Raw genomic sequence first — 13,496 nt, forward strand, 5'->3', positions numbered from 1 at the left:
AACATTATAGCACATATCAGCATTATATTCCATTGAATATTTATAAGGTATTTTGTTTATCCATTCACCAGTTAATGGACATTTGGATTCTTTCTACTTTTTGGCTCTTATGAATAATGCTGCTGTGAACATTTGTGTACAGTTCTTTGTGTGGATATAGGTTTTCATTTCTCTTGGGTATGGAATAGTTGGTTATATTGTAAAGTTACGCTTAATTTATTTTTAACTTCCGATTCCCAAACTTTTCCAAAGTGGCTGTACCATTTTACATTTCCACCAGCAATATGAGGGTTCCAGTTTCTCCACATTCTTACCAACACTTTTATTTTCTGTGTTTTTTATTATAGTCATTCTAGTAGGTGTAATGTGGTGTCTCATAGTGGTTTTTTAATTCGTATTTTCCTAATGGCTAGTGATGTTGAGCATCTTTTCCTGTGCTTATTTATTAGCCATTCATACATCTCCTTGGATGAAATGTCTATTTAAATCTTTTGCCCAATTAAAAAAATTGGGTTGTCTTATTATTAAATTATAATTTTTTAAAATACATTTCGGATATAAGTCTTTTATCAGATATTTGACTTGCAAATAATTTCTCCCTACCTCTGGCTTGTCTTTTCATTTTTTTCTTTGACTTTTTTGAAATTGGATTTCTTTCAAAGTAAGGAGCATAAATGAGAAAAGTAGAAAGGATTCTGAGTATTACAAATTATCATTGAGAAAAAAAATCAATGTTTATGAGCAAGGAAAATAGCTCAGTAAACTGTATTACCAAGTGTGCCAGATATATTGGTGTCTGTGGAAGCTGTTATATCTTGTATCTGATCTCCAAACCTTGAGAATAAACATGCCAATTTCTTACATTTGATTCAGTGGCTTCTGTGTCTTTCCCACAGAGGGCAGTATATTCCCATGGGTCTATAAAAATGAAAATCTGGTTATAAACTATTCATTGCTCTCTAAAGCTTAAACTATAGCTTTTCTGGAAAAAGGAATAACTGAAGAAATTTTTTCTAACTTGCTGAATTTTCATTGCTCTCTAATGCTTAAACTACAGCTTTTATGGAAAAAGGAATAACTGAAGAAATTGTTTTTAACTTGCTAAATTTTCCTCTTTACTTCTTACCTAGTATTTGCAGCAAGAAAAAAGCAAAGATCCTCTGATCTTAAATCTATGTGTTTGTACTTATACAGCATATACTATTTTTATCCAAGTATTTTTTTTTTTTATCCAAGTATTTTGAAGGTGTTCTAAAAGTTTATTGCATTTCTCTTACACAGTTTTCAAAGAGCTTGTGTTAGCTGCATTACTGATGTTTTTATATCATCTAAGTTTATGCAGAGACTAAGGAAGAACACAGGCTTAGTGACAGGTGCATGAGAGAGCCAGACACAAGATTGCCTAATTTTGTTCAAGATTCTACTGATTGTCTCAGAAATAACCATGAGGAGCAAACTGTCCTAAATAGAATTGTTTGATAGGCAAGTATTTCCCCTTACTGCTTCCTCAATATGATGAGCATTATTTTAGTGGTAAGGTTTTAAATTTTTGAATGCAGGGTTATAGTGGGTACTGAAATTGATTCGATGGTCATGATAAAATTTAAAAAAAAAAGAAACGAGAGAATAGGAAACATCAGAGTGCATTACATGTAGTAAGGATAAGTATCACTTCATGAAAACTGTTTCACCACTGTATGTGCATATGTATGTATGTGTATAAAGTCATATATAAACTATATAGGATTGTGTATGTGTCTGTGTTCTACATGTGTGAGTTTATGTTTATGTATACATCTATTCACAGAGAGACATATCCAGGGATATATATACATGTTTACTGAAGATGTAAAATCTATTTCTTTCTATGGTTTAAAGTAAAAATAAAGGTTTATAAGTATTTGTTTTATCACACTAGGAATATATAAGACATACTCTGTGTGTTACAAATGTGTAGTAGTTTTGGATTGTTTAAATTGTAAATACGATGAAGTTTAGTAGATATATATATATACATGTATATACATGTATATAAATATATATATATATAAATATATATATATATATATATATATGCTTTCTGACGTCCACGGTTAAAAATTTTAAGCACAATACTTGTGTTCATTAACACATATTCATTAACACATAAGTTCATTAACACATAAATATGAACACATATTAAGCACTTACAGTGTGCGTCATTGTGCTAAATGTTAGTTAGAGATACAAAGTTGGTAACAAAAGTTGTGGTCTCTACCCTCAAAGAGTTCAAGGTCTTTAACTTTTTAAAAATGGGATGAATTAATGGGGAAGGAACAGAGGAAAACATAATTATTGGCTTATAGGAATGGAAATTCTGTGTGCCAGGTACCTATACACACATTGTCCGTCGTTTATGTAGTCCTCTACATTTTACAGAGTTCTTTCAAATATATCTTTTGCTTTGCGTAACAGGTGATAATTTCTCCCTTTTGAATTAAATAGAGGCTTGAAGAGTTTATTCTGATGATGATCACCTAACTAGAAGGTGACAGAGCTAGATTTACATCTGTCTCCCAATCCAATATAGTGTTCTTTCCCAGGTTATGATCCTGAAATATCTGTGCAAAATTACAGATACTGTAATTGACCAACTTAAAAACCTTACGGGGATCTGGGTGCTAGTCTCATTGGGGTAATCATTTTCTAAGTTATGTAAATGTCTAATCACTAAGTTGTATACCTGAAACTAATATAATATTGTATGTCAACTGTAACTGAAAAAATTTTTTTAAGAAAAATAGAGTTCAGCCTGAAAGTATTAAAAGGGGGGGAAAAACATTATGGGGAAAATAAGATTAGTGGAATACAGTCTTAATTTATGAAATTTCAGTAGGTATTTTTTATGTGTGCTAAAAACCAAAAGCACAGCATGCTAACAAATAAAGAGAATTCCATTGTCATTTAAAATCTGCATAATTTATGAAAAATTGGACTATTCCTTTTCATTAGAAACATTTTTTGATTCTACTTTCTCAGTTTCTTTAAGATATTTGTAGATTTGTTTTTCTTTGTTATAGATGTTAGTATAACTAAGCACTTTTTTCCTTCTCCTGATCCCCAACATTTTTTTACATATATATTAAAATTTTATTGAATACTATCATCTGTGCCCCACTATTGTCCCAAGAGTATAAAGTCACTTGGATATTGGGATCAAAAAGACTTTGAGTGCCTTTTATTTAGCATATTTGGCAAGCTTAAATTTAGAGACTGCTTCCTAGGGCTCTAGCCCATTAGTAAAAAATGCCAGAGCTCATTTTACTATTTGCCTTCCCAGTAGGAGTATGGATGACTCCAAAGTCTTGTGTACTCTCCCTCAACTTCCTTTGTCTCTTCTAAAGCTTCTCTGCAAAATCTTCTCTTGCTCTGTCCCTTTGCTATCTTTTTCCCAATACCCTGAGCCTTCTATCCCTACAGGACTACCAGCATACAAATATTTGAGTCAAAATTCTTGGAACTTGAAAAAGATGTACGAAAGCAAATCTGTATGTTCTAGAATCTCAAGAGGAGAACTTACTTGAATGGATTACTGAAATCTTTAAATTAGGCTTTCTTCCCAGAGTATTTGTCTTACGGAAACAAATTTATCCTTGACCAAGTCCAAGGGTATAGCCAGTTTTATGTTGCATGTCTTTGTAGTAATAAGTTCTGTTTTGTACTTCTACTTTGTGTTGACAGATGCAAATGAAACTGATGGAAATGAAAGAGCTGGAAAACCATAATAATCAATTAAATTGGTGCAGTAGCCCACACAGCATTCTTGTAAATGGAGCTACAGATTATTGTAGCCTGAGCACCAGCAGCAGTGAAACAGCCAACCTGAATGAGAATGCCGAAGGCCAGAGCAACCTTGAGTCGGAGCCCATACATCAGGAGTCTCCAGTGAGTCTAATAGATCCATAACCTTCAGAATCAACTTCAGAAAAAAATTGATTTAGATCAAAGTTTTCTTGACATCATACCTAATACAAATACGTTTCCTGCCTCATCTGAGGACAATTGAGGTGTTGTTTTTTTCAGAGGCAGAGAATGGGTACTGATCCAACAATTCTAACAGTTACTATGTAAAAATGTAATTTTAACCAATTTATTTGTTACAGAGCATGTTTCCAAAACAGTAGTTTTGTAGATAGTAACTTTTTAAAACAGTTTTTATATACTCTCACCCAAAGGTGAAAGAGATTCTTTGTTTCATAATGCTGAGGACATTTATTTAGCAGTTATTTAGAGAGTGTCAACTGTGTGTAAGAGTGCTGCTGTGTTGTGTGTGACAGCTACAGAGACTAAAGCCTAAAGAACCCTGCCTTCAGGCAGCATACAGTCTAGTAGTGTGATGCTGTGTGAAAGGGCTGTGACAAAGGAAACTTGGGATGTGACAAGGACAGCTTGGAGGGGGCTCAGAGAAATCACGTAGGGAAAGCTTCACAAGTGATCTTCACAGTGAGAACGGGTCAAGCAAAGCAGAAGGTGGTACATTCCTAGCAGAGACAACAGAATTAGCATCCGTATGAGATGGGAGAGAACATGTTACACAGGGTTGTGGGAAGTTTTCAGAGGAGATCTTCTGATGGTAGGGGATGAGGCACTCTCCTAGTGGGTACCTGCATTATCTCTGGTACTTTATCAACATATAGGTGCCTGAGCACCACTCCAAATTGTTGAACTGAAGTTTCTGGGATGGAACCAGATATATTTTATAAACAAAATCCCTGGGTGATTGTGATGTGTACCTGGATAAAAATGACCACTTTTAGGTCAGGAAAGACCAATGAGGAAAAAATTGGGATTCATCTTGAAGCACTGGGGAATTTGTCATACTACAGTGATAGGCATTGGAGAATTTCAAGCAAGAAGTGACATGATTAAGTTTACCTTTTAGAAAATGTGGAGAATGGATTGGAGAGTGGGACTGGACACACAGAGATATGTTAAGAGACTATTGGAATGGTCTGGGTAAGAGTTGTTTTAACCTAAACGTAAGCAATAACAAGAGGCATGATTAGAAGAATACAAATTTGAGAGATATTAAGGATGTAAAATTAACAGACTTGATTTTATTTAGATAGTACAGTCTTGGATACATTATAGAATATTTTTTAAGCACAAAAGGTACAATTACTAGGTTATCCTTCAAAGACATAGGGTGGTATGAAATGGAGATTTCCCCTGCCGCTTCTGAAGTCTTACTAATCTACTGGTATAAATCCAGAAAACAATGGGAAGCCATTCAAGAACTCTTAACCAGAAGGGTCAAGATCATATTAACATTTTAGATCTGTTACGTTGACTAAGGTAGATAGATTGGAAGGGCATACATTACAGACAGGAACGTGGGAAGATTACTATAGTAATCTGGACCAGAAATGATGATACTGTAATGGGTGATAGTGACAGGATGGAAAAGAAGGGAAGGATTTGAGAAAGAGGTAGGAAGTAGACTCGGTAAAACTTGGAGTCTAACTGAGGGGTGACTAAAGGGAGTGGTTAAGGAAGACCTGACGTTTTCTGGACACTTGCTGGTACTATTTTCCCAAGAAAGATTAGAGGAGACATCGTTCGCTAAATATGTTCTGCTTGTCTTTTTTTATTTTCTAGTAAGTTTTGGTTATTCTTTGTCAGTTTCCTCTGCCAAGTAGAAAATGTATTTGTTAGTCCATGTAGCATTAATATTTTGTAGGCAAGAAGTAGTCCTGAAGTGCTGCCTACTGGTGTGACTGATGAAAACGAAGTGGTGACTGCAGCTGTTAATGAAAAAGTTCGTCCTGAATTTAACAATGACAGACATTCAAAAGAGGTAAAAATAATTTCGTATGTAATGTTCTTATCACTGGTTTCCCAAGATGGGTTATACATTATTTCAGGCTGAGGAAAGAGAAAAATGTGTTAAGTGAACTCTTTGACCACAGAAATATTTGTTATATTACCATCAGTTGGTTTTTCAAAGCATGTTATTTTAAAATGTTATTTTAAAATGTAAGCTTTGGTTCCTAAAAAAAAAATTTTTCTTATTTGAAATTATTTTCAGGAAGATCCATTTACTGTAGAATCAAGTTCACTGACAGATCCAGTTGCAGATACAAACTTGGATTTTTTCCAGTCTGATCCTTTTGTTGGCAGTAAGTACTCTATTTTTATATTATAGATTTACCGAAAAGGCTTTTTAATACATAAACTATATAAGAATTAGGGTTTCAGTTTTGAAAGCCTACTTGTCATAATAAAAAGTAAAGTCGAGAGTAAAGTTTCATATGCTCAGATTTTAGTATTTGTTCTCTTCAGGCAACTAAATCCTGGGACTAAGCCTTTGATTATTACTTAGGATCCCCTGATAAAGAGTACATTTCTTCTTCATAATAAGGACCAAAAGGAAGAGAGGAGAGGGGGCTTAACCAGAGTGCCCTATTTACTGGAAGTGCCAACACCATGCTTTAAAAGAGTGGAAGCTATAGTAGTAGTTAGTAGACTGGTCCCTGCCCTGAGGATGCCTACAATCTTATCGAAGAAACATAAGTTTAGTAAACTAAGATATGTCATGTAAGTGTAAACTCTGCTAAATATCACTTGCATCAAAGCTCTTTTTGCGTTTTATTTCTTTCTAAAATCACCTTGTGAAATGGATGTCAGTTTATATCAGTTTTAAAGACGGGAAACTGAGGCACATAGATAGAATAACTTGCTTAGAGTCATGGCAGAAATGAGCTTAGATATTAGAACACTTAAAAAATCTTTATTGAGCTATATACAGTGTGGAAAGGTACATAAATTGAACCTTTAAAGTATATAATTAAATGGTTTTATTGTATTCACAGAGTTGTATAATCATCGCCAAAATCTAATTTTGGAACTTTTTTTTTTTATCACCCCATAGAGCAACGCTATCTGTACCCATTAGAAGTCAGTTCCCATTCCCCTAACCCCAGCACTAGGCAACCACTAACCTACTTTGTGTCTGTGTAGATTTGCATATTTATGTAATTATGCAATATGTGTTCTTTTATGTCTGGCTTCTTTCATTTAGTGTAATATTTTTAAGGTTCACTCATGTTGTAGTTTGTTTTGGTGCTTCATTCCTTTATATTAACGGGATAATATTCCATCAGATGGATATACCACATTTTACTTATTCATTGGTTTATGGACTTTTGAGTTGTTTCCACTTTATTCACTATTATGAGTAATGCTGCTATGAACATTTATATACAAGTTTTTTGTGTGGATAATATGTTTTTATTTCTCCTGGGTATATGTCAGATCATACCATAATTCTATGTTCAATTGTTTGAAGACCTGCCAGACTGTTTTCCAAAGTGTCTGCACCATTTTGCATTCCCCCCAGTGATGGATATGGGTTGTAATTTCTCTGTATCCTCGCCAACACTCATTATTATCTATCCTTTTGATTATATAGCCATCTTAGTGGGTGTAAAGTGCTATATCATTGTGGGTTTGATTTTTTTTTTTTTTTTTTTAATTTCCCTAGTGACTAACACTGTTGAGCATCTTTCCCTGTGCTCATTGGCCATTCGTGTATCTTCTTTGGAGAAATGTTTATTCAGGTCATTTGTCCATTTTCCAATTAGGTTGTTTGTCTTTTTATTGTTGTAAGAGTTCTTTACATATTCTGAATATAAGTCCTTTAATCATATATATGATTTGCAAATATTTTCTTGTATTCTATGTTGTCTTCACTTTGAAGTCCAATTCATCCATTTTTTTCTTTTGTCACTTATGCTTTTGATGTCATATCTAAGATCCAAAGTCATGAAGATTTACTCTTATGTTTTTGTCTAAGAATTTTATAGTTTTAGTTGTTACATTTAAGTCTTTGTTCCATTTTGAATTAATTTCAGTATATGGTGTGAGATAAAGATCCAGCTTCATTCTTTTGCATGTAGATATCCAGTTGTCTCAGCACCATTTGTTGAAGACTATTCTTCCTCCATTGAATTGTCTTAGCACTCTTGTCAAAAATCAAATGACTATAAATGACAGAGTTTATTTATTTCTGGACTCTCCAATTCTATAAGAATCGTTTTTTACTTCAGTGAAGCTTAGTGTCTCTGTTTCTGAAATGGTGATGGTAATACCTATCCTGTACTGTTGTGAAGAGCAGAGACTTTGTTAGTAAAATTCTTGCTATGATCAAGAGGTAAGTATGGTTAGCTCTAATTCAAATTAGCCTCTTTTGTGAGATGTGTTGAAGTTCTGCCTTTACTCTTTATTATTTTAAATATTTGCCAAAGGTAGTTGACATTCACTATTTTTATCTACTTTGAGGTAGAGTTAATGAAACAAACTTTGCTTTAAGAAACTTTGCTTATTGTTTTAAAGTTACCCTTTACGTAATGGTGTCACAACAGTAAATATTATTTTGATTTGTCCTTATTTATTTCATCACAGGTGATCCTTTCAAGGACGATCCTTTTGGGAAAATTGGTCAGTATATTATTGGGGTCCATCTTAGCTTGTATTTGATTCTGCTTAATTATAAGCTTGCGTTGTATTTAAGAATGAGAGATCACAGCTGGGTAGTTACAGTAAATGGACTTTCTTTTTATTTAGTTTTGTAACTGACCTAAGGCCCCACTAAGATGTTATATGTGCCTGGCATTTTCAGAGAGAAAGTGGTAGATTCTTGTGAATTTGCTTAAACACTGTTAGCTTCACTTTTTAAAAAATTACTGCTTATACTTTGATGCTTTTAATATTTACACCGATTTCTCCTTATTAGCTGAAGATTAGATGAGTATAATGAGCTACATACTACAGGGCTTAGAACTTGTTTTCCCAAAATTACAGCCTATTCCAATGAATGGGGGGGGAAGGAAACATCTTAAAGAATTACTAAACGTCAGACTTTTAAAGATACTCTTCCTTGGAGTTTTTGTATTAGAATAAAGCAAATCTTGTGTTCCATTTAGTTAATGCTTTCCAAACCTGTTCCAGACTATTGGCTATTACACTTGAGCTCAGAGAGAAAAATACATTAGAAATTTTTGTTGTTTCTTTAGTTGTGATAGCATAGAATGAGATCACTTGAAATTATATGCTAATTTTAAGAAATAAGTTTATTATGTGAAAGACTCTTCTCTTTTATCAAAACCAGAAAGGAATCGGTGATCCCCTCTCCACCCCACCCTCAAAATTATAATCACCAGCTTAGTGGAATTATTTAAGCCTAGCATACAGGAAACATTTGTGTAGCAAGTGTTGGAATTATTGATATGCTTTGGGTGAGTGATGAACAAGTAGAAAAGAGTTGTTAATTAAAACTGTTTAACTACATGGAACTGTCTATACTTTTTTTATGATCCTTAGTCATAATGCAAAGTACCTAACTTAGATTCTGCAGGAATTCAAAATGTCTTTTTATTACGGCAATTGTCATGCCTTCAGGTGACAGGAAACTCAGTATAATAGTTTTTGAGTCTCATATTTGTGCTGTATTTTCTTAGATCCATTTGGAGGTGATCCTTTCAAAGGTTCAGATCCATTTGCATCTGACTGTTTCTTCAAGCAATCTTCTACTGATCCTTTTGTCACTTCAAGTACTGATCCTTTCGATGCAGCCAGCAATAGCAGTAATACATCGGTAAGTGGGAGGGTTAAAAACAGTCAAATGGATAACAAGTGTTGTAAACGAATTCCTTGAAATATACAGTGATGAAAGAATCCTCTTTTAGATTACTTCTGATGGGCCATAAAAAATTTTTAGTCTCGGGGTGGTGGGTTATCTCGGTTGGTTAGAGCATGGTGCCAATAACACCAAGGTTGCTGTTTCGAACCCCGCATGGGCCACTGTGAGCTGCACCCTCCTTAAAAAGAAAAAATATATATATGTATTTTTTTTTTCAGTCTCACTCAATCCATCTAATTTTTGATTCAGAGTAGTAGTTCACAGCTTGACACCCACTGGAATTAACTGGAATAACTTAATGTCATCCAAAAATCCACCCTTCAAAGGACCAAATATTATCCCACTAGGGATATTAAAAATAAATGATTAGAAATGCATTCACCAGTTTTAAGTAAAGCTTTTCAGAAATGTTTGGTATGAAATTCAATTTAAAATAACAGCATTGATGTTTTAGAAAACTAATATCATTTATGTTATTTTATAGACACATTTGGAATGTTAATCTTATAAAAGAAGTACAAATTCCCACTAAATGTCAGCTTCTATTGAGGACATACTTAGTGCAATCATTATTTAATAACCTCATACTGTAATCAGGTACTTCTGTGTGCTGTACATTGTTCCTAATCTTCACATCAACCTTGCGAAGTAGGGGTTGGTTTTCTGTTTCAACAATAAGGACATTGGGACTTGGGGAAAATTAATTTAATGTCACCAAGGTCATGTGGCTAAGTTCTTTATCATCTGGAGGCTTTAAAAATAAAATATTTATATCATGGATATTTAAACATATTCAAAGTAGAGTAATATAATGAAATACTTTAACAAACTTTCATGTATCTGTCACGCAATTTCAGTAATTAAAAGAGTAATTTTGGAGGGTTTTTTTCCCCCCCGATTTTTATTTGGAGGGTTTTTTTGTGTGTGTGTTTTTTTTAACTTTATTTATTTAAGTGTGTTTTTTCCAGGACCCATCAGCTCTAAGTCAAGTAGTTGTTTCAATCTAGTTGTGGAGAGCGCAGCTCACACTGGCCTATGTGGTGATTGAACCAGAAACCTTGTTCTTAAGAGCACTGCGCTCTAACCCACTAAGCTAACTGGCCGCCCCCTTGGAGGCTTATTTTTTAAGGCAGGATTTTCATGTCTACAAGTAAACCAGATCCAGAAAAGGTCAGTTGAGTATTTGAAGCAAAAATTCTGTTTTTTAATGTTCTTCGATAAAGAAGACTTCCTTATAACAGTAATTGATTCTTTTAAAGACGGTAGATTTTTGTATTCTTGAATTGCCTCCTTACTGTATTTGGTAAAGAGCTACTTGGCCAATAGCTGATATTTTCCATTGATGTAAAACTGAGCAAATGCCTTCGTAACTGAATATTTGTGGTTTCCACAGGCTACTGGATACTATGTTTTCCTACAACCTTAGTTTTCAGTGTGGACCTGTTTGCCAAATTCTTTTTAAATTGGCTGCAACCTGAATTCTTTTCCTCTCACCTTATTCTACCCTTTCATTCTTCACTTGTATCATTTAAAAAGCAAGAAAGCCAAAGTAGTTCTTTCTAATTTAAAAGATTCTCTTGTTTCTCTACCCTGTTGAAAATTTTCTGCCGTTAGTTCTATTTCTTTTTTCTCTTTTCTACCCAGTTTTCAAAAGCATCTTGACCTTGCTGACAGCTCTTAATTTCTCCATGAAAAACAAAACATAAAAACAAATTGGCAATACAATAATAGCTATGTTTATCTAATCTCTTCTGTGTGCCAGGCATGGTGCTATGTTCTTTTCATGTGTTACCTCATTTAATCTTCATTATAATCCTATGAGGCTCATATTGTTATCTTCATTTTTAAGATAAAGTATATGAGGCTTAGAGAGGTTAAGTGGTAGTAAGTTAGTAAATGACAGAACTGAATTCAAACCCTGGTTAGATGGAACAGAATTCAAATCTGGTCTATCTGACCAAAATCTAAGGTCCTTATCGCGATAGTCTAAGGTTAAACTTATTTCTTGCTAGCTCCAAAACCCCACATTTTTGTGATCTTCCTTTTATTTTTAAAACAGCCTTCTGATTATGCCTCCAGAAATGAATCTCTCCCTGAAAGTCCTGTTCCCTCAAGGCTGGTTTCTGCTCTCAGAGGGACGTAATTTTAAAAAACAAAAACAGCTGCCATTCCCTGCTTTCTGAGCTCGTGGGTAGTACTGTGTAGGGGCTAAGTCATTCTGTCTAAGGGGGACTGATGTAGAAGAGAGAATTTCGGTGGTATGTTAGGTGACCTTGTAGGAGGATTTTGGAACATTAATTTTATAAAATCATACCATCTGAATTTTAGTTACAAATATTGCCTTTGTGTACTATATTGCCTAATTATCAGACTGGTCATAATTGAACATTCAGAGAGTTTTGTGGCCACTGATTCCATCATGGGCTGCACACTCCGTCTTGTTCCCCGTCTTCTCCCGGGGGCCTTTTAGGGAAATTGCACAGTGTATGATGAAGGAATAGGCATGCTTTTTGTATTTTTCTCTATAATGGTACATAAAACTTGCAAGCCGTTATTAAAAGCCAGGCCTGTTAGTTTTTCCTTCCCTCAAAGTCAAGAGAAGAAGCAATAAAAGTTGTTGACTTACATTATCATGTCAGTGACTTTCTCTCACACTGGTATTTTCACTATTATATTAGGAACCATGAGAAGTTACTTTGCTCTACAGACCAGCTTAATTTTTTTTTCTTTGATTGCTGTTTACTCATTCAGCACATAAAATTAGGGTATAAGCTAGTGAGCGAGTTTTGTAATGTCATTGGCATCAGTTAAAATAAGTACTACCATTTTCAGTTCCAAAAACTTCATTAGTATTAATTATTTCTTTAAGTCCCAGTTAGCATTACTTTTCTCTTTTCAAATACATTTGTTTCACTTGGAAATTTATAAATTGAGTGCTGCGTTATCCTTTGACATTCAGTTATAATATCTAATTTTTTGATGATTGGAAATAGATGACATTGATGACATAGATAGCCATGCGTCTAAGTAGGAGATAAATATTCCAAAACTCCTTTCACACCCCTTTCCCTTGTCTGCCAAACCTCGGCTTTCGGCTGGCCTCTTAAAAAGAGCTTGATACCAGAAAGAGAAAGTTCAATTGTCTTCCTAAATATACAATTTGTTTAACTGTCATTAAAAACTAAAGTAGGGAGACAGTTCAATAGCAGGAATCTCTGGCTTCTGGTAAAGTCCTTACTCTTTGTAGCCACTCACCCTTGCCACTTGATCCAGAGTTTTATATGGCTTATTTGAAAGGAAGAGGATCTTTTTAGCAGAAAACTGTATATTTATATCTATCTTCCCCGCCCGGGCCCCCCCATTCACAAGCACATGTTTCCTCCAAGGGGAAGAATGCTAAAATTATTTTTAGATAACAATTAGAAAATGGAGATATAGCATTTTCTGAAGTACTAGGTTATTTATGAGTTAGAATAGCATGTTGGATATTTTTGTACCAGTAAAAATTCCTTAGTTTTAATAGCTGTACTATGATAATATGAAATATTAACATTAGAGGAAGCTGGGTGAAGGATATATGGCAACTCTGTACTATCTTTACAACTGTTCCAGAAATCTAAAATTATTTCAGAAAAGAAAGTTAAAATATGTGTGCATCTATACAAGTAGCAAAATTATGAAGGAAAGAAAAGAATGCCACCAAAGTCAAGATAATAGTTACCTCTACAGAGGAGAGATGGAATTGTGATTGGAGAGGAGCGCATGAAGACTTCTGACGTGCTGGCAGTTTCTTGGGAGGTGATAACGTGTTCACTTG

The 13,496-nt window shown here is 34.2% G+C and overlaps 1 protein-coding gene across 7 annotated transcripts in view; it reads left to right on the forward strand.

The window, feature by feature from the left end:
* The window catches only part of EPS15 (epidermal growth factor receptor pathway substrate 15), a 103,928-nt gene that overhangs the window by 70,653 nt on the left and 19,779 nt on the right, over positions 1-13,496 (forward strand). For all 7 annotated transcript variants that reach the window (XM_081057043.1, XM_081057046.1, XM_081057047.1 and 4 more), the window contains 5 exons: positions 3,721-3,924; positions 5,720-5,836; positions 6,068-6,158; positions 8,443-8,478; positions 9,498-9,634. In XM_081057043.1, the coding sequence (XP_080913169.1) occupies positions 3,721-3,924; positions 5,720-5,836; positions 6,068-6,158; positions 8,443-8,478; positions 9,498-9,634 (585 nt within the window). The remainder of the gene's footprint in view (positions 1-3,720; positions 3,925-5,719; positions 5,837-6,067; positions 6,159-8,442; positions 8,479-9,497; positions 9,635-13,496) is intronic.

This window comes from Rhinolophus hipposideros (genome assembly GCF_964194185.1).
Source record: "Rhinolophus hipposideros genome assembly, chromosome: 8".
Taxonomy (NCBI): Eukaryota; Metazoa; Chordata; class Mammalia; order Chiroptera; family Rhinolophidae; genus Rhinolophus; species Rhinolophus hipposideros.